The sequence below is a fragment of the Micropterus salmoides genome, unplaced genomic scaffold (genome assembly GCF_014851395.1).
Source record: "Micropterus salmoides isolate LMB-PRFRI ecotype aquatic unplaced genomic scaffold, ASM1485139v1 Ms_hic_scaffold_9, whole genome shotgun sequence".
Classification (NCBI taxonomy): Eukaryota; Metazoa; Chordata; class Actinopteri; order Centrarchiformes; family Centrarchidae; genus Micropterus; species Micropterus salmoides.
Genome location: NW_024044681.1, coordinates 4,776,500 through 4,803,932, shown reverse-complemented (window position 1 = coordinate 4,803,932; position 27,433 = coordinate 4,776,500). Strand labels below are relative to the sequence as shown.

The window sequence follows — 27,433 nt, the reverse complement described above, 5'->3', positions numbered from 1 at the left end:
GTCAATACCCCAGAGTACCAATAACACAGAGTATCAATACCCCAGAGTACCAATAACACAGAGTATCAATACCCCAGAGTACCAATAACACAGAGTATCAATACCCCAGAGTATCAAAACACAGAATATCAATAACATAGAGTATCAATACCCCAGAGTATCAATAACACAGAATATCAATAACATAGAGTATCAATACCCCACAGTATCAATAACACAGAGTATCACTACCCCAGAGTATCAATACCCCAGAGTACCAATAACACAGAGTATCAATACCCCAGAGTACCAATAACACAGAGTATCAATACCCCAGAGTATCAAAAACACAGAATATCAATAACATAGAGTATCAATACCCCAGAGTATCAATAACACAGAGTATCAATAACATAGAGTATCAATACCCCAGAGTATCAATAACACAGAATATCAATAACATAGAGTATCAATACCCCAGCGTATCAATAACACAGAGTATCACTACCCCAGAGTATCAATACCCCAGAGTATCAATACCCCAATGTACCAATAACACAGAGTATCAATACCCCAGAGTACCAATAACACAGAGTATCAATACCCCAGAGTATCAATACCCCAGAGTATCAATACCCCAGAGTATCAATACCCCAGAGTATCAAAAACACAGAATATCAATAACATAGAGTATCAATACCCCAGAGTATCAATACCCCAGAGTATCAATAACACAGAATATCAATACCCCAGAGTATCAATAACACAGAATATCAATACCCAGAGTACCAATAACACAGAATATCAATACCCCAGAGTACCAATAACACAGAGTATCAATACCCCAGAGTATCAATAACACAGAGTACCAATAACACAGAATATCAATAACATAGAGTATCAATACCCCAGAGTATCAATACCCCAGAGTACCAATAACACAGAATATCAATAACATAGAGTATCATACCCCAGAGTATCAATACCCCAGAGTACCAATAACACAGAGTATCAATACCCCAGAGTATCAATACCCCAGAGTGTCAATAACACAGAATATCAATAACATAGAGTATCAATACCCCAGAGTATCAATACCCCAGAGTACCAATAACACAGAATATCAATACCCCAGAGTATCAATAACACAGAGTACCAATAACACAGAATATCAATAACATAGAGTATCAATACCCCAGAGTATCAATACCCCAGAGTACCAATAACACAGAGTATCAATACCCCAGAGTATCAATAACACAGAATATCAATAACACAGAGTATCAATACCCCAGAGTACCAATAACACAGAGTATCAATAACACAGAGGATCAATAACACAGAGTATTAATAACACAGAGTATCAATAACATAGAGTATCAATACCCCAGAGTATCAATACCCCAGAGTACCAATAACACAGAGTATCAATACCCCAGAGTATCAATAACACAGAATATCAATAACATAGAGTATCAAAACCCCAGAGGACCAATAACACAGAGTATCAATAACACAGAGTATTAATAACACAGAGTATCAATAACATAGAGTATCAATACCCCAGAGTACCAATAACACAGAGTATCAATACCTCAGAGTATCAATAACACAGAATATCAATAACATAGAGTATCAATACCCCAGAGTACCAATAACACAGAGTATCAATAACACAGAGGATCAATTACACAGAGTATTAATAACACAGAGTATCAATAACGTAGAGTATCAATACCCCAGAGTACCAATAACACAGAGTATCAATAACATAGAGTATCAATACCCCAGAGTCCCAATAACACAGAGTATCAATAACATAGAGTATCAATAACACAGAGTATCACTAACACAGAGTATCAATACCCCAGAATATCAATAACACAGAGTATCAATACCCCAGAGTACCAATACCCCAGAGGATCAATACCCCATAGTATCAATACCCCAGAGTATCAATACCCCAGAGTATCAATAACACAGAGTATCAATAACACAGAGTATCAATACCCCAGAGTATCAATAACACAGAATATCAATAACATAGAGTATCAATACCCCACAGTATCAATACCCCACAGTATCAATACCCCAGAGTATCAATAACACAGAATATCAATAACACAGAGTATCAATACCCCAGAGTATCAATAACACAGAGTATCAATAACACAGAGTATCAATACCCCAGAGTATCAATAACACAGAATATCAATAACACAGAGTATCAATACACAGAGTATCAATACCCCAGAGTATCAATAACACAGAGTATCAATAACACAGAGTATCAATACCCCAGAGTATCAATAACACAGAATATCAATAACATAGAGTATCAATACCCCAGAGTATCAATAACACAGAATATCAATAACACAAAGTATCAATACCCCAGAGTACCAATAACACAGAGTATCATAACATAGAGTATCAATACCCCACAGTATCAATAACACAGAGTATCAATAACATAGAGTATCAATACCCCACAGTATCAATAACACAGAGTATCATAACATAGAGTATCAATACCCCACAGTATCAATAACACAGAGTATCAATAACATAGAGTATCAATACCCCACAGTATCAATAACACAGAGTATCATAACATAGAGTATCAATACCCCACAGTATCAATAACACAGAGTATCAATAACATAGAGTATCAATACCCCACAGTATCAATAACACAGAGTATCAATAACACAGAGTATCAATACCCACAGTATCAATACCCCAAAGTATCAATACCCCAGAGTACCAATAACACAGAGTATCAATACCCCACAGTATCAATACCCCAAAGTATCAATACCCCAGAGTACCAATAACACAGAGTATCAATAACATAGAGTATCAATACCCCACAGTATCATAACACAGAGTATCAATAACATAGAGTATCAATACCCCACAGTATCAATAACACAGAGTATCAATAACACAAAGTATCAATAACACAGTATCAATAACACAGAGTATCAATACCCCACAGTATCAATACCCCAAAGTATCAATACCCCAGAGTACCAATAACACAGAGTATCAATACCCCACAGTATCAATACCCCAAAGTATCAATACCCCAGAGTACCAATAACACAGAGTATCATAACATAGAGTATCAATACCCCAGAGTATCAATAACACAGAATATCAATAACATAGAGTATCAATACCCCAGCGTATCAATAACACAGAGTATCACTACCCCAGAGTATCAATACCCCAGAGTATCAATACCCCAATGTACCAATAACACAGAGTATCAATACCCCAGAGTACCAATAACACAGAGTATCAATACCCCAGAGTATCAATACCCCAGAGTATCAATACCCCAGAGTATCAATACCCCAGAGTATCAAAAACACAGAATATCAATAACATAGAGTATCAATACCCCAGAGTATCAATACCCCAGAGTATCAATAACACAGATATCAATACCCCAGAGTATCAATAACACAGAATATCAATACCCCAGAGTACCAATAACACAGAATATCAATACCCCAGAGTACCAATAACACAGAGTATCAATACCCCAGAGTATCAATAACACAGAGTACCAATAACACAGAATATCAATAACATAGAGTATCAATACCCCAGAGTATCAATACCCCAGAGTACCAATAACACAGAATATCAATAACATAGAGTATCAATACCCCAGAGTATCAATACCCCAGAGTACCAATAACACAGAGTATCAATACCCCAGAGTATCAATACCCCAGAGTGTCAATAACACAGAATATTAATAACATAGAGTATCATACCCCAGAGTATCAATACCCCAGAGTACCAATAACACAGAATATCAATACCCCAGAGTATCAATAACACAGAGTACCAATAACACAGAATATCAATAACATAGAGTATCAATACCCCAGAGTATCAATACCCCAGAGTACCAATAACACAGAGTATCAATACCCCAGAGTATCAATAACCCAGAGTACCAATAACACAGAGTATCAATACCCCAGAGTACCAATAACACAGAGTATCAATAACACAGAGGATCAATAACACAGAGTATTAATAACACAGAGTATCAATAACATAGAGTATCAATACCCCAGAGTATCAATACCCCAGAGTACCAATAACACAGAGTATCAATACCCCAGAGTATCAATAACACAGAATATCAATAACATAGAGTATCAAAACCCCAGAGGACCAATAACACAGAGTATCAATAACACAGAGTATCAATAACACAGAATATCAATAACACAGAGTATCAATACCCCAGAGTATCAATAACACAGAGTATCAATAACACAGAGTATCAATACCCCAGAGTATCAATAACACAGAATATCAATAACACAGAGTATCAATAACACAGAGTATCAATACCCCAGAGTATCAATAACACAGAGTATCAATAACACAGAGTATCAATACCCAGAGTATCAATAACACAGAATATCAATAACATAGAGTATCAATACCCCAGAGTATCATAACACAGAATATCAATAACACAAAGTATCAATACCCCAGAGTACCAATAACACAGAGTATCATAACATAGAGTATCAATACCCCACAGTATCAATAACACAGAGTATCAATACCCCACAGTATCAATAACACAGAGTATCAATAACATAGAGTATCAATACCCCACAGTATCAATAACACAGAGTATCATAACATAGAGTATCAATACCCCACAGTATCAATAACACAGAGTATCAATAACATAGAGTATCAATACCCACAGTATCAATAACACAGAGTATCATAACATAGAGTATCAATACCCCACAGTATCAATAACACAGAGTATCAATACCCCACAGTATCAATAACACAGAGTATCAATAACACAGAGTATCAATACCCCACAGTATCAATACCCCAAAGTATCAATACCCCAGAGTACCAATAACACAGAGTATCAATACCCCACAGTATCAATACCCCAAAGTATCAATACCCCAGAGTACCAATAACACAGAGTATCAATAACATAGAGTATCAATACCCACAGTATCAATAACACAGAGTATCAATAACATAGAGTATCAATACCCCACAGTATCAATAACACAGAGTATCAATAACACAAAGTATCAATAACACAGTATCAATAACACAGAGTATCAATACCCCACAGTATCAATACCCCAAAGTATCAATACCCCAGAGTACCAATAACACAGAGTATCAATACCCCACAGTATCAATACCCCAAAGTATCAATACCCCAGAGTACCAATAACACAGAGTATCAATAACATAGAGTATCAATACCCCACAGTATCAATAACACAGAGTATCAATAACATAGAGTATCAATACCCCACAGTATCAATAACACAGAGTATCAATAACACAAAGTATCAATAACACAGTATCAATAACACAGAGTATCAATATCCCACAGTATCAATAACACAGAGTATCAGTAACATAGAGTATCAATAACATAGAGTATCAATACCCCACAGTATCAATAACACAGAGTATCAATAACACAGAGTATCAATACCCCACAGTATCAATAACACAGAGTATCAATACCCCACAGTATCAATACCCCAAAGTATCAATACCCCAGAGTACCAATAACACAGAGTATCAATACCCCACAGTATCAATAACACAGAGTATCAATAACATAGAGTATCAACACCCCACAGTATCAATAACACAGAGTATCAATAACACAAAGTATCAATACTCCACAGTATCAATAACACAGAGTATCACTACCCCAGAGTATCAATACCCCAGAGTATCAATACCCCAGAGTACCAATAACACAGAGTATCAATACCCCAGAGGACCAATACCCCAGAGTATCAATAACCCAGAGGACCAATACCCCAGAGTATCGATACCCCAGAGTATCGATACCCCAGCGTATCAATACCCCAGCGTATCAATACCCCAGAGTATCAATAACGCAGAGTATCGATACCCCAGCGTATCAATACCCCAGAGTATCAATACCCCAGAGTATTGATACCCCAGCGTATCAATACCCCAGCGTATCAATACCCCAGAGTATCAATGACCCAGAGTATCGATACCCCAGAGTATCAATACCCCAGAGTATCAATACCCCAGAGTATCAATAACACAGAGTATCACTACCCCAGAGTATCAATACCCCAGAGTATCAATACCCCAGAGTACCAATAACACAGAGTATCAATACCCCAGAGGACCAATACCCCAGAGTATCAATAACCCAGAGGACCAATACCCCAGCGTATCGATACCCCAGAGTATCGATACCCCAGCGTATCAATACCCCAGCGTATCAATAACCCAGATTATTGATACCCCAGCGTATCAATACCCCAGCGTATCAATACCCCAGCGTATCATACCCCAGAGTATCAATGACCCAGAGTATCGATACCCCAGAGTATCAATAACCCAGAGTATCGATACCCCAGCGTATCAATACCCCAGAGTATCAATACCCCAGAGTATCAATAACCCAGAGGACCAATACCCAGAGTATCGATACCCCAGAGTATCAATACCCCAGAGTATCAATAACCCAGAGTATCGATACCTCAGCGTATTAATACCCCAGAGTATCAATAACCCAGAGTATCGATACCCCAGCGTATCAATACCCCAGAGTATCAATAACCCAGAGTACCAATAACCCAGTGTGTCTGTGTGTCTCAGTCCTCAGGCTGCAGCGATGTCTGTTTCTTCTGTCAGAGGAAAGTTTACCTGATGGAGCGTTTGAGTGCCGAAGGTTTATTCTTCCATCGCAGTTGCTTCCAGTGTTTCCACTGCAGCACCACACTGAGGCTGGCTGCATACGCCTTCGACCAGCACACAGGTGAGGTTCACCATCACCACCGTCACTATCACCACCACCATCACTATCACTACCACCATCACCACCACCACCATAACTAGTACCATCATCACCACACCACCACCACCACCATCACCCCGTCACACACACCATTCACTATCACTACCACCATCACCACACCACCACCACCACCACCACACCACACCACAACCACCACCACCACCACCACCATCACCATCACCACACCACCACCACCATCACCCCCGTCACTATCACTACCACTATCACTACCATTCACTATCACTACACCATCACCACACCACCACCACCACCACCATCACCATCATCACCATCACCACACCACCATCACCACACCACCACCATCATCACCATCATCACCATCACCACACCACCACCACCACCATCACCCCCGTCACTATCACTACCACTATCACTACCATTCACTATCACTAACACGATCACCACACCACCACCACTACCACCATCACCACACCACCACCACCACCACCATCACCATTGTCACTATCAATACCACCACCACTACCCCCATCACTTTCACTACCACTATTGCTACCACCATCGCTACCACCACCATCATCACCATCACCACACCACCAACATCACTATGACCACCACTACCATCATCACCATCACCACCATCACAACAACCACCACCACCACCATCACTATCACCACCATCACCACACCACCATCACCACACCACCACCATCATCACCATCACCACACCACCACCACCATCACTACACCACCACCACCACCATCATCACCATCACCACACCACCACCACCATCACCCCCGTCACTATCACTACCACTATCACTACCATTCACTATCACTACCACGATCACCACACCACCACCACCATCACCATCATCACCATCACCACCACCACCACCATTATCACCATCACCACACCACCACCACCATCACTACACCACCACCACCACCACCACCACCATCACAACAACCACCACCACCACCATCACTATCACTATCACCACCATCACCACACCACCACCATCACCACACCACCACCATCATCACTATAACCACTACTACCATCATCACCACCATCACAACAACCACCACCACCACCATCACTATCACCACCATCCCAACAACCACCACCACCACAACAACCAACACCATCATCATCGTCACCACCATCACCACCACAACCACCACCATCACAACAACCGCCACCACATGGTGGTTCACATACCTTTTCCTTCGACTGTGTACATGAACAGAACAAGGGTTTTTATTCTTTATTGATTTCTGTCTCTGTCAGCAGCTGAGTTAAAACAGCCTGAGGATCAGTGAACTCATGATATGTGTTTAAATCTGATATCAGATATTTCTAAATATACAGATATCAGAGAGCAGCAGGTGTAACGAGCTCTCAGCTGTCAGTTATGCGACCACATGTGTCGCTGGGTGACCACATGATGCCGTCATGTGACCTTAGTGTGCAGTTAGAGCCCGGAGCATCACCTCCACATGCCGCAGTATTTTTACCCATAAAGCTGGCATTGTGCATCTGATTAAAGCCCTCAGCAGCCAATCAGAGCGGAGGTTGGGGCATGTTTGAATGTTGGTATAAAAGCGGCCTGAAGTTGAGTCTGTGTGAACGTCTGCTGTCTCCTCAGCGAGGTTCTACTGTCTCCACCACCTGGACGCTCGTCTGAACGCTGTGAGGCAGAGAGCGAGCGACAGAGCGACTGCACAACCCACGCCACCTGTGAGCAAACCTCCTTTACTTATACCTAATATTACTCATGTTACTGTGTACTTCTACTGCGTTTCAGAGGCACACGTGGTACTTTTTACTGCATGTGTTTAACAGCTACTTTAAGGTTTAACTCATCACAGAGTACTTTTGTTCTGAGTGCAGTACTTTTACTTTAAAACACCTCAGTACTTCTGTGTTGCTGCGATGTTCAGGTGGTTACCAGGACGACCCAAGTTACTGATCACTCAGACTGGGTGTGTTTGTTTCCCTCACAGGCGTCTCTGGGCTCAGCCCCATCACTCTCCTCTGCAGACTCTCTGATGACCGCTGGTCGTCGTCGCTCTTCAGGTGAGTTCACGTCACCTGCCTCGCCCTTTCAGTTTCATACCTGTTCACACTGAACATGCTCCTTAAACTGGAATCAATGTGGGCTTTAGTGTGTGTGTGTTTCTGTGTGTGTGTGTGTGTGTGTGCGGCTGTGTTGGTGTGTTTGCAGTTGTTTCTGTGATGGTGGCGACGCCTGAGAGGATCGAGCTGGAAAACTACCGCCGGAGCTCGACGAAGATGGAGACGGAGCTGCTGGAGGAGCCTGAGGGCCCCGAGGAGCCCGAGGAGGTCTCTGAGGAGACCCTGAACCGGTTCAACCTGAGCCTGGACGAGAAAATCAACCACAGGTCCAGGTGAGAGTCAACCCCGTATGGAAGGTCTAAGTTAAACTGCATTTGTAACTTTAAACATCTCAATTTTAAATGTTAAAATCATGTTTGACTTTATAATTCAAAATCATAATAAACATCAAAATTATAACTTTTTATGGCATCATTCATCAAAACTAATCAGAAGGATGTTTTTGATTTTGTTGGCAGTATTGGTCAGAGCTATTTAACCCCAGATAAATTAATAATTAATAAATATGCCTATGAAATAAAACCTGGAATAAATAAATGAGGCAATAAATATATTTTAAAAATATAATAAATAAATAGCTTTTTAATTTAAAAAGGAGCTTTTTCAAAGGATTTTTATATATTTCATAAGCCCACATTCCCCGAAATCAATAAAAATCCTTTGTCTGTGATTTCAGTTCAGAGTCTGAGATGGAGGAGGACGAGGAGGAGGACAGCGGTCGCCCTCGAGTGGCTTCAGAGGAGGCCAGAGCTTCATGGGGGGAAGCTCTGAAGCTCCACCTGAAGGACGAGGAGGAGGAGGAGGAGGGGGAGGAGGAGGAGGAGGAGGAGGAGGAGGAGGATGAGGATGAGGAGGAGGAGGGACGAGGACGAGGAGGAGGGGGAGGGGGACGAGGACGAGGAGGACGAGGACGAGGAGGAGGAGGTAGATGAAGAAGAAGGAAGCAGTGAGGTGCAGTCCAGTGATGGTGAGTCAGTTTTTGTGTTACCTGCTTTCTGTCTGTAGTTTGAGTCCTCTGCTGGTTGTTGTTGTTGTTGTTGTTGTTGTTGTTGTTGTTGTGTTTTCTTATGATGTTGTGATGTCGTGCTGTGTCTCCCCCTGCTGGTAGAGGGGGAGTACAGCCCCTGGGACATGGAGCGACGCTCGGGCTTGTGGCTCCTGTTAGAGGAGGAGACAGGTAGAATCCAAACTTACCAAACTACATTCATAAAAACATGAAATTTAGATGAGCATCACCGCATTAACACACAGCATTAAGCTGATTTCTGTGCTGTCATGTGACCATTTTAACAACACAAATATTATTTTAACCAGCTGCAGATCAGCTGTTTGTTTAACACGGTTTGTTTTTTTTCATCCTGAGGGTCGCAGTAGCAAAGAAACACTGAGAGGAAAAGGCTGATTTTTTCTGTAATCACTGGGGGAAAATAATCTTGATCCCTCACCAATATGTGTTACAAATGGAGGTGTGGAGGAAGAGGAGGCTGTTTGCCTAATCACAGACACTGAGCATTATGGGAAATGTAGGATCCAGTGTTTTATAGTCAGGAGTCACCACCTCAGCCCCCCAACACCCCCACAATACAACACCTGAAAGAAAGAATAGTTTATATTTATGTTGCTGTTTGAAAGCCTTTTGCACTTGGCTTCTATAATCTACCTGCCATGTGTAAACTCACCGCGTTGTTTCTTTCTTTTTTTCCTGGTACCTAAATTTAACGCCCTCTGTGGGAATCTGTCATTTTTTACTAAATTACGATTTAAACAAAACAAATTATAAATGTGGAGTTTTGTTGTCGCCTAATTTTGATTTGAAATATTTACTTTTCCCTCAGAGGAGAAGTTTTCTCTCGTCTCTCAGAACATCTCCTCAGCAGCAGGAAGTGACATCACACACTGTGACACACCTGTGGAGCCTGACTCCACCTCCAGCTTGCTGCCCTCTGCACCTCCATCTGAGACTCCGCCCTCCACCGCCTCCTTCGTCACCACGCCAGACTCCGCCCCCGACCGAGACACAGTTCTGCCAGTGATGCTCACACCTGTCGGCGTCATGGGAACGGCTGCTCAGAGACACGCCCTCCTACAACCTGCTAGGGGGCGGGGCTCGTTTGACGATATCAGCCCCGAACTGCCGCCAAAGAAGCCCCTCCTTCTGCAGGAGAGAGGGGCGGAGCCAGAGGAGGAGGGGGCAGCATCAGAGGGGGTGAGGAGGAGGAGGAGACAGAGAGGAGCCCGCAGCCTCCCCCCTCGACTCCTCCTCCCACCTCTGCAGGGGGGGGGCAGGGCTCTCCTCCTCCAGCTGAAGGGGCTCAGAGAGGCTCCATCCCCTGTACAGGTAGGAACAGAAGGGGGCGGAGCCAGAGCCCTGTGGAGGTCGGTGTTCTCTGGAAACAGGAAGGAGAAGAAGTGGGGCGGGACTTTACCTGCAGAGAGGGTGAAGAAGGACCCAGCCAATCAGAGGAGAGCTGCAGGTGATGATGTAATAAATAAACACATATAGACAGAGTGAGGTCACAGTGATGAGGTAATGATTGTACTTCCTGTGTCTTCAGACGCGAGAGGAGGTCTGACAGAAGAGTCGGATCTGGACTCATCGGATCTGCTGCAGAGGTGTTCGCTGAAACCCAGAAACAATGTAAGACTCAAACACACAGCAACTCACAGCACCTTCACCACAGGGTCCAGGGTCTGAGTGTCCAGGGTCTGAGGTCACAGGGTCTGAGTGTCCAGGGTCTGAGGGCACAGGGTCTGAGTGTCCAGGGTCTAAGGGTCCAGGGTCTGAGGGCACAGGGTCTGAGTGTCCAGGGTCTGAGGGCACAGGGTCTGAGTGTCCAGGGTCTAAGGGTCCAGGGTCTGAGTGTCCAGGGTCTAAGGGTCCAGGGTCTGAGGGCACAGGGGTCTAAGGGACTAACAGATATCTTCATCAATTCAGGACACATTTACAAAATAATTCAAATAGACACGTATAGAATGTCTATCTATATATACATTCATATATACATACGGAAGCCCTAATCAAATATTTTTTACTCTGTTTTCCTGTGATAACAGGATAATTTTCTCGTGATTTCAAGATAACCATAATGGTAATTATAGTGTGGTTTGCAGTATCATTGGTTAGCACAGGACTTATAGTCTTACTGTAAGGTTTTGTGTTCAATCAATTTAATCATAATCCTCTTCAACAATTAATTATTCCGTTCTCAGGAGAAAACAACATTCCTTATATATATATATATATATATATATATGTATATATATATATATATATATATACTGTTCACTGGTATTTATGGTCTTGTGGGAGAATGGTCTGAGTGTTGCTACTGTGGTGTTGTTGTCTATACTTACTTTATTTATGGTCCGTTGATCTGAGAAATGCACCAAAGCGACCGAGAAAAACTGTAAAGCACTTCTGTTTTTAGTTTAACCAGCGGAGTTAGTCCTTCAGCCCAGCAGGTGGCAGCAGAGTCAAAGGGACCCTGAACCAGCTTTAATCTGTTGGGTTTGGGTCAGATGACCTCAGGAGGGCAAAGGGGTCTAAGGGACTGGGGTCTAAGGGTGCAGGGTCTGAGGGTCCAGGGTCTGAAGGACCAGGGTCAGAGGATCTAGGGTCTCAGGGTGCAGGGTCTGAGGGTCCAGGATCAGAGGGTCCAGGGTCTGAGGGACTGGGGTCTAAGGGTGCAGGGTCTGAGGGACCAGGGTCTGAGGTAACGGGGTCTGAGGGACTGGGGTCTGAGGGTCCAGGGTCAGAGGGTGCATGTTCTGATGGTCCAGGGTCTAAGTGTCTGCACAGCTGTGGTAAACCCTCAGGTGTGAGTTGATCTGGAGGAAACATGTACAGGCTGAATAACAGCGACCCGAGAATCAAACCCTGGGGGACTCCACACTCAGATCTATGCCTTCAAGATCTGATCTGAACCACACCCTCCCCGCATAGTATCACCATCTCCACTAAGATCCTGTTGTGTTTTACATGCTGAGTTCAGGATCAGACTAATAACTGGATTCTGGATCTTGTTCTGGTGTTCGTAGCTGCGTTTGGAGCTCTTCGACCTCACGTCTCAAATCCAGAAGGTCACAATAAAAGAGGAGGAGGAGGAGAACCAGGAGGTATCAGCTGTCCTAGATTTAGGAATCTGTGCTGAGTGTTTAGGTTTTCGTGCTGGTTTAGTTTTCAGTGATTTGTACTGACCAACAGCTGCAGACTTGGACTTGGACTTGCTGAGACGTGACGTGTTTTGAACCTGGTGAGCTCCCAGAATATTTATATTATCTGACCTCTGCATTGAAACAATGTTTGCTGTCAGTAAATAGCTTCAACAGCCAAATGTCCAAAAGTCCTTCAGTCTGACAGTCGGCACACATGAAAGACTCGACTTCCGTTGACGGAATGGAGACTTTTCTCCTCTAACTTGATACTAGATTGACTCGACTGATTTAAGACTTGTCTTGACTGACTGATTAGTTTTGACTTAACGTAGTCTGAAGTCAGTCGACAAATCCCAAGTCAGACAAGACCAGCCTAACTTGTACTGACTGACTTGTTCTTGTCTTGACTTACTGACTTTCTTGAGCCTTGACGTGGACTGGATCACTGACTGGAGACTAGACTAGAATCTTTTAGTACCGTGTTTGTTGAGACCCGAGGTCTAAATCCATCTTTAAATGTCTTTATGTCCTTCGTGTCTCTCAGCCTGCCTATGTTCCTCACGCTCTGGCTTTTAAACGAGCGTACGCCATCAAGGTACAGAGCCGTTATCATGAAACCAGTTTGGGTGGTGGTCTAACAACCTGCAGTCCAGTCTATATGGTAGATGTCCTGTAACGGATCCACACTGTTGTTTCAGAGACGCTCTCGGAAGGACAGAGTCCCCCTCCAGGACTCTGAAGGACGGTCCTCTTGTACCACAGAAGTGGTGGGGGTCCTGGTCCAGCCGAAGGAGCCGTCTAGTCTGAGCGTAAAGGAGGAGACCATGTTCCAGAGGGGACGAGAGGACGAAGACCTGGATGCCAAAATCACCCGACGAGTTCAGAGAGCTGTTAGAAGAAAGGCCAAACAGGAGCAGCTGAAGAGACTCCACAAAGCTCAGGTGAGTTCCCTGAGACAGTCAGGGTAAAGACCAGGTCCCCATGAGGACTGAGACACATGGTTGTCTTCACTGACTATGAGATCTGGTTCAAAGCTCCTTCACAAACGGGACTTTGAGTTGAGCTCTTACTGAAGTTTCCCTCTTTTACTCATCAGTTCTGAAGTCATCTTACAGTTTTTCTCAGTTGCGTTGGTGCATTTCTCGAATCATCCTTAACATTTGCAAAACAGTAAGTGCATTTCTCAAAACAGGTAGTACAAACGGCACAACACAGTGGATTACCTGCAAAAGCCCAGAACTTGCTCAAAATCCTTAGTCTATCTCTCAAAAGCAAATCTTTATTTCATTGAACTTGTCAGTGCCTCAGAACGACAAGTCCTTGCGTCTCGTTTATGAACAAGCAAGTCAAAATGTTTAGCCATCTTGTCAATATAACTGTGTACTCTGTAAGTATTTTCTGATGTACACAGTTATACATTGCAGGAGAGAAAACAGGAATCTGTAATTTGTTGACAGAGCATGTCATTGTAATACAGAAAAGAAAGAGACAGGACTGTTGCCTGTTGTATCACAGATTCTCTTCCACATCACAACAGATATCTTCATCAATTCAGGACACATTTACAAAATAATTCAAATAGACACGTATAGAATGTCTATCTATATATACATTCATATATATACATACGGAAGCCCTAATCAAATATTTTTTTACTCTGTTTTCCTGTGATAACAGGATAATTTTCTCGTGATTTCAAGATAACCATAATGGTAATTATAGTGTGGTTTGCAGTATCATTGGTTAGCTCATTTGGTAGAGCACAGGACTTATAGTCTTACTGTAAGGTTTTGTGTTCAATCAATTTAATCATAATCCTCTTCAACAATTAATTATTCCGTTCTCAGGAGAAAACAACATTCCTTATATATATATATATATATATATATATATATGTATATATATATATATATATATATATATATATATATATATATATATATATATATATATATATATACTGTTCACTGGTATTTATGGTCTTGTGGGAGAATGGTCTGAGTGTTGCTACTGTGGTGTTGTTGTCTATACTTACTTTATTTATGGTCCGTTGATCTGAGAAATGCACCAAAGCGACCGAGAAAAACTGTAAAGCACTTCTGTTTTTAGTTTAACCAGCGGAGTTAGTCCTTCAGCCCAGCAGGTGGCAGCAGAGTCAAAGGGACCCTGAACCAGCTTTAATCTGTTGGGTTTGGGTCAGATGACCTCAGGAGGGTTCGGTTTGTTTTTGGTGTGAAAGCTGTCCATCAAACTAAGACCGAGGGCCACCTGAGAAGGACTTCATGTTTCTTCCTCTTGATTTGTTTGTTAAAAGTCAACATGGTAAACATGTACCGGACCAGAACTGAAAGGTCTGGACCAAATGAATCAGCTACAGGTGAGACAGGTGAGAGTCTGGTCTCTGCTGGTTTCAGATGATCCAGAGGCAGCTGCAGCAGGTGGAGGAGAAACAGAGACAGCTGGAGGAGCGAGGAGTGATGGTGGAGAAAGCTCTGAGAGGGGAAGCAGGTACAAATAAACACATATACAGTATATAAACACAAATAAACACATATACTGTATATATACAAATAAACACACATATACAGTATATATGTAAACAAATAAACACATTATACAGTATATATATACAAATAAACACACATATACAGTATATATATGTAAACAAATAAACACATTATACAGTATATATAACCCTAACCCTAGATTGATTGGTTGATCTCAAACATGCCAAACTCACCTCAGGTCTGCTGAGACAGTAACAGCTGAATTCACCATGAATGTGACAAATCAAATCAAATCAAATATGAATAAAATGACGATCTGGTCAAATGTGCAGACAGAACAGTCTTTGTCTGAATGTGCGAATGAAACTACCAGCAGGTAAACAAGTGCTGTCATACAGGTGACTGCATCGTGTAACCAATCAGCTTCTAGTTTCTGAACCTGCGCATTATCAAGTAAATGAAGTAAAGAAGGATTTGACTGAACTCACCTGTATTTCTGTCAGATTACTGGGGAGACGACAACGACGGGCAAGACATCGAACTTCACCTGGGAGGTTAGTTCACCTGGTAGTAGTAGTATCACTATAGTATACTAAAGCAAAGTACATTATACTGCAGCATGTGAGGGGCAATACCAGACACATTGTACATTACATGGTTGTGAAGACTAACTGTTTGGGTTGGAGACTAACTGGTTGGGTTGTAGACTAACTGGTTGGTCTGAAGACTAACTGTTTGGGTTCCAGACTAACTGGTTTGGGTTCCAGACTATCTGGTTGAGTTGCAGACTAACTGATTGGTTTGCAGACTAACTGGTTTGTCTGAAGACTTAACTGGTTGGCTTGCAGACTAACTGGTTTGTCTGAAGACTTAACTGGTTGGCTTGCAGACTAAATGGTTGGGTTCCAGACTAACTGGTTGAGTTGCAGACTAACTGGTTGGGTTGCAGACTAACTGGGTGGTCTGAAGACTAACTGGTTGGGTTCCAGACTAACTGGTTGGCTTGCAGACTAAATGGTTGGGTTCCAGACTAACTGGTTGAGTTGCAGACTAACTGGTTGAGTTGCAGACTAACTGGTTGAGTTGCAGACTAAGTGTTGCTCTGAAGACTAACTGATTGGTTTGCAGACTAACTGGTTGGTCTGAAGACTAACTGGTTAGGTTGTAGACTAACTGGTTGGTCTGAAGACTAACTGTTTGGGTTCCAGACTAACTGGTTTGGTTCCAGACTATCTGGTTGAGTTGCAGACTAACTGGTTGAGTTGCAGACTAAGTGTTGCTCTGAAGACTAACTGATTGGTTTGCAGACTAACTGGTTGGTCTGAAGACTAACTGGTTAGGTTGTAGACTAACTGGTTGGTCTGAAGACTAACTGTTTGGGTTCCAGACTAACTGGTTTGGGTTCCAGACTATCTGGTTGAGTTGCAGACTAACTGATTGGTTTGTAGACTAACTGGTTGGTCTGAAGACTTAACTGGTTGGCTTGCAGACTAACTGGTTGGGTTCCAGACTAACTGGTTGAGTTGCAGACTAACTGGTTGGGTTGCAGACTAACTGGGTGGTCTGAAGACTAACTGGTTGGGTTCCAGACTAACTGGTTTGGTTCCAGACTATCTGGTTGAGTTGCAGACTAAGTGTTGGTCTGAAGACTAACTGGTTGGTTTGCAGACTAAGTGTTGGTCTGAAGACTAACTGGTTGGTTTGCAGACTAAGTGTTGGTCTGAAGACTAACTGGTTGGTTTGCAGACTAAGTGTTGGTCTGAAGACTAACTGATTGGTTTGCAGACTATGTGTTGGTCTGAAGACTAACTGATTGGTTTGCAGACTAAGTGTTGGTCTGAAGACTAACTGATTGGTTTGCAGACTAAGTGTTGGTCTGAAGACTAACTGGTTGGTTTGCAGACTAAGTGTTGGTCTGAAGACTAACTGGTTGGTTTGCAGACTAAGTGTTGGTCTGAAGACTAACTGGTTGGTTGGAAATCTTTGTTCTTGTTTTGGTGACCTGTCTGGTTCTTCTGTCTTGTTACTAAGTTGATGCACACCTTGCAGCCAATCACAATCCAGTATTCTCAGTACTATATTTATACCACAGTGGCACCATGTAGTAGTACTACAGTACTACACTCTATTAAATTATACTACTCCGTACTGTACCACACATACTGACCTCCACTTGACATACTATAGTATACTGCAGTGTACTTTTATACTGTACAATACAGCACAATTATAATATACAATACTGTGTATATTCTGGATAACCAGTCGGTCTCGCTCCCTGTAGGACTGGGTAAACTGGATAATCCGGCCCTGATGCAGCAGTGGTTCCAGTTGGTCCAGCAGAAAAACTCTCTGGTTCGATATGAATCTGAACTCATGATTTTGTGAGTATCTGACCTTTAAATCAAGCATCAGGTTCAGGTTTACCAGGATGATTCAGGACTGGATCTGGTTTTCTGGTCTCTGCTGTGTTTCAGTGCTCGGGAGTTGGAGCTGGAGGACCGACAGAGTCGACTGCAGCAGGAGCTCAGAGAGCGGATGGCCGTGGACGGTAACATCATACTGTTTCTGATATAAATCCTAAAAACTGTCCTCAGGAGATAAACACCATTTAACACACGATGCTGTATCCATAGAAACATCAGAGAGTAACAGATCAGCTAGGTGGCGACTCACGTAATCATTTAGAGATTTAGATCAGCTCATAACAGAACAGAAGTGATGTCTAACTCTAGATTAGATTTTTAGATTCTAAAGAAATTTTTTTCAACATTAGTAGGTTGGACAGAATCTGCTGCACGGACAGAAAAATTTGTGTGAAACAGGTTTGCAGAGGTGGAGGCTTCTTTACCTCCTTGTACAACCTGTCCTCTCTACATTCATAGACAAAAACATTCATACTTTTAGGATTTTAGACTGGGAGGTTTTGAGGAGGTCCGAGGTGTGGATGAAGACCACCTGATCCATAATATAGCCATCTGTTGGTGCAGACGTAAGGCACGTAGAGTCCGTGGTTTGAATGCTTCTCCAGATATTAAAGACTATCCAGCGAAACAGTCTGGTGAATATTAACCCTGTGTGTCCGGTCTGTCCTGGTTGTGTGCAGACCACCTGAAGGAGGACTGGGAGCTGCTGGAAGAGCGTCTGATCCTGGAGGAGATGTTGGAGGTGGTGGAGCAGAGAGACTCCCTGGTGTCTCTGCTGGAGGAACAAAGAGTGCAGGAACGGCAGGAGGACCAGGACCTTGAGGAGGTCATGATGAACCGAGGAATGGGACTCAGCTGGACCTGAACCTGGGGGGTTTTCTGTAAAAACCTGAACTGGTCTGCATTGATGTCATAATAACTACAAAACTGACTTTATCGAAGATTGATGTCAAAACCATTTCACGTTACTGTGATTCCATGAAACCAGGAAAACCTTCCCAACAGTCCAGACCTGTTTCTGGACCTGATCTGAAGCGGACTTGTGGAAACCCAAACCAAACTTCTTCCGTCTTCCTTCTTCTTCCAATCAAATGTGCCGGGTCAGACCCAGAACAATAGCTTCCCAACTGAGTTTGACTAATTGTTCAATAAATTAACTGAATAAATTTAAATGAAGTCCTTTGTGATGTCGGACATCAGACCTGATGAGTCTGCAACAGTTTCTGACACTGGATGTTAGCTAATAAGCTACAATAGCTTCCCCTCTTTTGACTCTCCGGCTTGCCGTCCTGTCAGGATGGCTTGCTGGGTAAATGCAGCTGGTGTGTGAACTCGGCACGTCTCTTTAAAATTAAACACCAGAATTTAAAAAGTTTAAATAAACTAAATTATGTTTAAACTAGTTGTTCTGACGGTTAGCATATCCACCAGCCAGCAGGGGGCGCTGCTCGGTTACTGTCAGTCACCTCCATTGGAACCATTTAGATCTCTTTTGATCCAACAACACATGGAGCACGTGGCGTTTGCTGTTGAGCTAATCCCTAACATGCTAGTTTGATGGAAACATGCTAGTGCTAGCCAGCCATAATAGCCTGCCAAATTAGCTAGCACGCGTGACGTAGTGCTAACTACCAGTTAGGGGAGCATCTATGTTCTGTATGTTCTTATTATGAAACATTAAGAGACCTTCAAAGGATTTTATGTTCGCAGCAACTCGCTCCTCTCCTGGCCTCACCTGAACCCGGTCTGTCCTGGTCTGAACTGCTGTAAATCACCCCCTACTGTATTCCCTGTCGTCAGTCTGGCCTCCGTCGGTCTCAAAGACTGTGTTCGGACCCAGTCCATGTTCACAGGGAGGCTGCTGAGCCTGGTTCCCTAGTGCGCTCAATCGGCTCCGGTCTGGTACTAAGTCTAGCGCCCCTCTCCTCGCCCTGGGCCTTAAAACCTCCTCCTCCCAGAGGTCCAAAGCTCCCGTACTAGTGGCGTAAACCAACACCGACCCTCCCCCGGTGCTCCGATCTCCCAGGCCGGGTAGAGTTTCAGGTTTTAGTTGCAGACTGAAGGGGCCCCAGTTTTTTCCAGGTGAAATGTTCAGTTTGTGTTTCCCCAGGTCAGGATGTTGGAGTTAGTTTGTAGCCTACTGATGTTCCTCTCCCTCTAACCCAAACCCTGAGATTGTGGCGAAGACTTTAGACGCTGTCCACAGTGGCTGAACAGATTTTTACCACTGCATTTAAACCGTCCACCCCGCTTCGATCTTTGAAATAGGACCCTGGGAGCTCAGGGCTGAGCCGCCTGTACAGCATCTTACAGACTTCAAACCCGTCCTGAGTACAGAAGTGCTTCTGCACACAAGAACACAAATGACTTCCTGTAACCAGAGTAACTGTGTGTGGTGACCGGGCTTCAGCTGTGTTGGTGTTTAATCAAAGATTCAGTATTAAATCGAGGTTCAGCAGGTTATTAAAGTTATTCTGACATTTTGATTACTGTGCCAACTTCATCAGCTGTTGATCAGTTCTACCAAACTTCACCTATCAGCCTTACTTCACCTGATCACCTGATCAATATGTGTTTATTAATCCTGTTCATGTAAAACCATTAAAGTCGTGTGTCTGTGGTGAGCTGATGCTCATAATGCAACTTTAACTGCAGCCTTCTTGGATAATAAAATATTCACATCAGGTTTCTGGTTGTTGGGTTTTATTTCTGTCGGACTGCAGAGTGTCAACACGGATCAGCCTGAGACGGGATTGTGGACTGCAGTACTCTGTGATCAGGTCACATGGCAGTCTGTGATCCCACAGGTGCTCTGAATGAAACAAGGTTTAACCCAGTTGTAGGTGACGATCTCCTGTGGAACAACAGGGGACGAAGCCTCCTGGGTCTGTTTGGAAGCTTTGAGTTCAAAGGTTCTGCGTTTCGAGTCTGAGGCAGTCTGCAGGAAGAGCAACTTCCGATTTCACAGCGACACCACTTCCTGTGTACACGAGGAAGTTCAGCCCCTGACAGAGACAGTGATGGTGCGCTAACACAGCGCCGAGTCTGTCCTCAACTGCTCCAGGACCTGTTTCAGACTCTCCCTCAGGACCAAAACCTCATGACACATGAACAGCTGACCTCATCAACGAGGACCAGGACCCCCGCCTGCAGACCTGATCCTGATTCTGATTTGTAGTTTTTTTACATATTGTAAATAAACTGATTGAGATGAACACGCTGCCATGTGCACGTGATGTTTACGATGACAAACGTGTTTGTTCATGTGACTGTAAATATATAACGAGTCAAACACGTCAGAGTGTTTTATCTGGTCCTCGAAGTCTCTGCAGACCTTTGGTCCACTCTCTGGTTGTAAGCTTGAATTAGGTGCTTGATCTTCAGCGTTCTCTCTCTCATCAAAATAAAATAATAGTAAATAATAAAAATAAACTCATTTAAACTGATGTTCCTTATTCGGACCTGATGCTGTTCTCATGCCTGTCAGTCAGAGATCAGGGCCGGTGCTCGTGTTGAGGTGGATTAATGACTCTGAGCTCATCAACAAGGCCAGCAGGTGACTCATTAACTTATTTACTGCAACATCTGTTGTTCGATGACTACAGGACTCTGCGTGCTGATTGGTCCATTGGTATAACCACAAAGTGTTCCACCAATGATGGATCCAGCTCGCACAGAGGCACACTGACCCTGGACCTGAACCTGGACCACTGGCTTATCAATAACACAGCAGATGGGAAATATGGGAAGATGACGTCATCACGTTCACGTTCACGTTCGTGCTGCAGGGGGCCGTCAACAGGACCTTCCTCATCCTGGATCTGCTGCTCGTCTTCATCACCGCTCCCGGTCTGAGGACGTGGCAGACCTATGGGCGGGACCGCGACCAGGGACGCAGCTGGGACTTTCCTCACCGAGGACTCCCTCCTTCCGCGGCCAACAGCCAATGAGAAGCCAGTGCGATGACCGAGCCCTCTGACGTCATTGAAGTAAAGTCATGAAGTGGACCAATCGCAGCGGGAGAAGTGTTCCAGCCGGCCCCGGATTGGCTGCGGGAGGACGGGAAGTGTTTGTGTGATGGTCGGAGGAGAGAAGAGAGCCGCGAGCCCAGCAGGACAGGAACAGCGTCCAGGTGCACGAGCTCCAGCCACGCAGGTGAGAGCTCAGCTGTTTGTGGGTGTGTCTGTGAGCTGTGCTGGTTTTTACGGGACTGGCTGACGAACCAGAACCAGCTCCAGTCTGAGGACCGGAGGATCTGAGCTGTCCTCAGTCCCCGCAGGTTAACGGTCTCTCTCTCCATTTCCCGGTGTGCGTGTTTGTACCGCAGGACAGACTCTGGTGGGTTTTCACTGCTTAGGAAGAGACCTGCTGGGTTTCAACATCACGGCGAGTCTCGATCCATTCAGGCAGGAGAAACTGGCTGCAGATGAAATAAAGGTGTTCACAGGATGAAACCTGAGTAAGAAGTACTTCAGTAGAAGTATCTCTGCTGTAAAATATACTCGGTCCTGTAATGAAGAAGTATCAGAGATCAAAGTAAGCAGTACTTTAATCTTACGTGATGTACTGTTGGGCTTTAATCTGTGAAGTGATCGTTTATTTCCTCTTCAGCTGGAAGTACTATCATTCCCTCTGACATGCAGTACAAGTACACACTCGGTAAAACAGCATGAAGTACCTGTGAGTAAAAATACTTCATTTCCAGCACTGCTGCAGCGTTTCTAGAGCAGTAATTTAATGTTACTTCATATACTGGTATAGTATTTATATCCTTTATACACGCTCTGCATGGCGTACAGTGGACAGATACTTCAGTTAAAGTACCACGTGACCCAGAGCGTTCCCACAGTTCCTTTAGTTCAGATCAGTCAGCCTGCGTCTCAGTTTCTCCTCACAGCTCATTGTCAGAACGAGAGAGATGAAATGTCCTGTGGCTGAGAACAGCCTGCCGTCTGCTCTGTGGATTTATACAGCTGGTTTTTGGACACGTTTCAGATTAAACATTAAAGATCATTCCTGCATGAAGGGTTAACCCGCTGCGGTTCTGACCCGTGCAGGTCCGACATGTCCCCGTGGCCCTGTCAGCCCTGACCCCTCTGAGTCTCTGTCCCGCAGGATGATCCGCCCTCTGCTGATGTGCGTCGTCCTCTGCGTCGTCTCCGGCAGCAGCAAACCCACAGAGAAGAAGAGTCGGGTTCACGATGAGGAACCTCTCAGCCTCGTCGAGCACGACGACCGCAAGAACTACGACTACGACCACGAAGCCTTTTTGGGTCGAGATGAGGCCAAAACCTTCGACCAGCTGCCCCCGGAGGAGAGCAAGCGGCGGCTCGGGTGAGTTCAGACGCCGCCGGCCTGTCGGCTCGCTGCTGTCGGTCATCTCTCTGTGTGTTTGAACAAAACGCCGCCGTGTCTCCCTGCAGCATCATCGCGGAGAAAATCGACGGGAACAAAGACGGCTTCATCTCGGAGGAGGAGCTGAAGGTTTGGATCAAATCCGCTCAGAAGAAGCACATTTACGACAGCGTGGAGCACCAGTGGAAAGACTTCGACGTTAACGGCGACGGGCTGATCAGCTGGGAGGAGTACAAGAACGTGACGTACGGCAGTTACCTGGGTAAAGAGCGCACCGGCCTGTTTCACCCCGTCACACTCCGAGTGAGCCTCTGATCACTAACCTGACCCGTTTCCTCTGACAGACGACCCTCAGGCGGACGCAGAGTATAACTACACCCACATGATGGCGAGGGACGAGAGGCGCTTCAGAGTCGCTGACGTAAACGGAGACATGAGCGCCGACAAGCAGGAGTTCACGGCGTTCCTCCATCCTGAAGATCACGAACACATGAAGGACGTTGTGGTGCAGGTGAGAGTGATGTCACCGAAGTCACTGACACGATGTCACTGACACGATGTCACTGACACGATGTCACTGATGTCACTGACATGATGTCACTGACACGATGTCACTGATGTCACTGATGTCACTGACACGATGTCACTGACACGATGTCACTGATGTCACTGATGTCACTGATGTCACTGACACGATGTCACTGATGTCACTGACACGATGTCACTGATGTCACTGACACGATGTCACTGATGTCACTGATGTCACTGATGTCACTGATGTGACTGATGTCACTGATGTCACTGATGTCACTGACACGATGTCACTGATGTCACTGACACAATGTCACTGACACGATGTCACTGATGTCACTGATGTCACTGATGTCACTGACACGATGTCACTGATGTCACTGACACGATGTCACTGATGTCACTGATGTCACTGATGTCACTGACACGATGTCACTGATGTGACTGACACGATGTCACTGATGTCACTGACACGATGTCACTGATGTCACTGACACGATGTCACTGATGTCACTGATGTCACTGATGTCACTGACACGATGTCACTGATGTCACTGACACGATGTCACTGATGTCACTGACACGATGTCACTGATGTCACTGACACAATGTCACTGACACGATGTCACTGATGTCACTGACACGATGTCACTGATGTGACTGATGTCACTGACACGATGTCACTGATGTGACTGATGTCACTGACACGATGTCACTGATGTGACTGATGTCACTGACACGATGTCACTGATGTCACTGACACGATGTCACTGATGTCACTGACACGATGTCACTGATGTCACTGACACGATGTCACTGACACGATGTCACTGATGTCACTGACACGATGTCACTGATGTCACTGACACGATGTCACTGACACGATGTCACTGACACGATGTCACTGATGTCACTGACACGATGTCACTGATGTGACTGATGTCACTGACACGATGTCACTGATGTCACTGACACGATGTCACTGATGTGACTGATGTCACTGACACGATGTCACTGATGTCACTGACACGATGTCACTGACACGATGTCACTGACACGATGTCACTGACACGATGTCACTGATGTCACTGACACGATGTCACTGACACGATGTCACTGACACGATGTCACTGATGTCACTGACACGATGTCACTGATGTGACTGATGTCACTGACACGATGTGACTGATGTCACTGACACGATGTCACTGATGTCACTGACACGATGTCACTGATGTCACTGACACGATGTCACTGATGTCACTGACACGATGTCACTGACACGATGTCACTGACATGATGTCACTGACGCAATGTCACTGATGTCACTGATGTCACTGACACGATGTCACTGACATGATGTCACTGACGCAATGTCACTGATGTCACTGATGTCACTGACACGATGTCACTGACACGATGTCACTGACACGATGTCACTGATGTCACTGACACGATGTCACTGATGTCACTGACACGATGTCACTGATGTCACTGATGTCACTGACATGATGTCACTGATGTCACTGACATGATGTCGCGATGTCACTGACATGATGTCACTGACATGATGTCACTGATGTCACTGACATGATGTCGCGATGTCACTGACATGATGTCACTGACACGATGTCACTGACGCAATGTCACTGACACGATGTCACTGATGTCACTGACACGATGTCACTGATGTCACTGATGTCACTGACACGATGTCACTGACACGATGTCACTGACACGATGTCACTGATGTCACTGACACTGATGTCACTGACACGATGTCACTGACACGATGTCACTGATGTCACTGACACTGATGTCACTGACGTCACTGATGTCACTGACACGATGTCACTGATGTCACTGACACGATGTCACTGACACTATGTCACTGACACGATGTCACTGATGTCACTGACACGATGTCACTGATGTCACTGACACGATGTCAGTGACATCACTGAAGTTATGTGATGTCACTGACGCCGTGTGATGACACTGATGTGAGCGCTCACTCTCGCAGGAAACGATGGAAGACATCGATAAGAACGGAGACGGTTTCATCGACCTGAAAGAATACATCGGTAAGAAGTCCTGCACAGATTCTTTCACAGGTTACTGATTCCCCTTCACCTGTACTCAGTCAGCCAATAGGAGCACAGGTAACAACAGAGGTCGTCTCGTCTGTAGGTGACATGTACACTGCGGAGGACGAGGAGGAGGACCCTGAGTGGGTGGCGTCAGAACGTCAGCAGTTTTCTGAGTTCAGAGACAAAAACAAAGACGGGAAAATGGACAAAGAGGAAACTCTGGACTGGATTCTTCCTTCTGATTACGACCACGCTGAGGCCGAGGCCAAACACCTTCTGCACGAGTCCGACGCCAACCAGGTGAGCTGATGGTTTCAGTGTGCACCTGTTCACCTGTCACATCTGTAACACCTGAAACACCTGTTCACCTGTCACATCTGTTCACCTGTCACATCTGTAACACCTGAAACACCTGTAACACCTGTCACACCTGTCACACCTGTCACATCTGTAACACCTGTAACACCTGTCACACCTGTTCACCTGTCACACCTGTTCACCTGTCACATCTGTAACACCTGTCACATCTGTTCACCTGTCACACCTGTTCACCTGTCACACCTGTTCACCTGTCACACCTGTTCACCTGTCACACCTGTTCACCTGTCACATCTGTAACACCTGTAACACCTGTAACACCTGTCACATCTGTAACACCTGTAACACCTGTCACATCTGTAACACCTGTCACACCTGTCACACCTGTTCACCTGTTCACCTGTTCACCTGTCACACCTGCTGTTTGTGTTTTCAGGATGGGAAACTCACCAAAAAGGAAATCCTGGATAAGTTCGACGTGTTTGTTGGAAGTCAGGTGACGGACTTCGGGGAGGCGTTACTACGACACGACGAGTTCTAGCGATTTTACTTGAATTTATTTTGTTAGGCAGCGGGAGAGGTGGGCTACATCTGGCGGTTTGGTCTGTCACGTTCAGGACTCTCTGCTCCGGCCACCTTTCAGTTTTCACTGGTTGCTGAAAACTGGTTTGAAGTGTTTTTATATTGTTTTATATTCTCAGAGCACGTCTTGTTTTTTCAAAAGATTTAATGAGAGAAAGAAAGATGTTGGAAATGTGATGAAGGGATGAGTAAAAAGTTGTTACTCTGCGTTTGATGTCAAACTAATTCACAGCAGTGTTTCCTCATTTGCACACAGACTTTCACAATAAAAGTTGAAATGCTCTTTTTGTTTGTTGAACGTGTGATGCAGAATGAGCTGAAACATTTCCTCAGAGTCTGCAGAGGACTCTGAGCTGAAGGGCTGTAGTTCAGGTTTCAGGCCGTCTCCACGATGCAGAGACCATCAGGATCTATTTTCCTCAGGTCTGAACTGAGAACAGCAGGAGAGAGATCCCACGCAGCTGAAAGCTTCATGTCAGCCAATGAGC

General features: G+C 44.5%; 3 protein-coding genes across 6 annotated transcripts in view; 2 read left to right on the top strand and 1 right to left on the bottom strand.

Annotated features, from left to right (window-relative positions):
- LOC119895510 (UPF0606 protein KIAA1549-like) overlaps positions 1–27,433 on the bottom strand; it is a 252,782-nt gene that overhangs the window by 17,245 nt on the left and 208,104 nt on the right. The gene's annotated exons all lie outside the window — the stretch shown is intronic.
- On the top strand, positions 9,982–20,755 carry LOC119895516 (protein-methionine sulfoxide oxidase mical3a-like). The gene is made up of 9 exons (XM_038708681.1): positions 9,982–10,158; positions 10,817–11,455; positions 11,537–11,619; positions 13,835–14,077; positions 15,551–15,644; positions 16,147–16,197; positions 17,928–18,027; positions 18,121–18,194; positions 18,750–20,755. Exons 1-9 carry the CDS (start codon positions 10,113–10,115, stop codon positions 18,932–18,934), a joined length of 1,515 nt encoding a protein of 504 aa, XP_038564609.1. The 5' UTR covers positions 9,982–10,112; the 3' UTR covers positions 18,935–20,755.
- LOC119895522 (calumenin-A-like) lies at positions 22,076–27,228 on the top strand. 3 transcript variants are annotated; one of them, XM_038708694.1, is made up of 7 exons: positions 22,076–22,224; positions 23,127–23,403; positions 23,493–23,686; positions 23,769–23,935; positions 25,979–26,039; positions 26,146–26,345; positions 26,800–27,228. In XM_038708694.1, the coding sequence occupies exons 2-7, from the start codon at positions 23,186–23,188 to the stop codon at positions 26,902–26,904; spliced, it is 945 nt and encodes a 314-aa protein (XP_038564622.1). In that variant the 5' UTR covers positions 22,076–22,224; positions 23,127–23,185; the 3' UTR covers positions 26,905–27,228. The 3 variants fall into 3 exon arrangements, with proteins under 3 accessions (XP_038564622.1, XP_038564621.1, XP_038564620.1); XM_038708693.1 differs by having other exon boundaries at positions 22,080–22,224; positions 23,185–23,403; XM_038708692.1 differs by lacking the exon at positions 22,076–22,224 and adding an exon at positions 22,448–22,605 and having other exon boundaries at positions 23,185–23,403.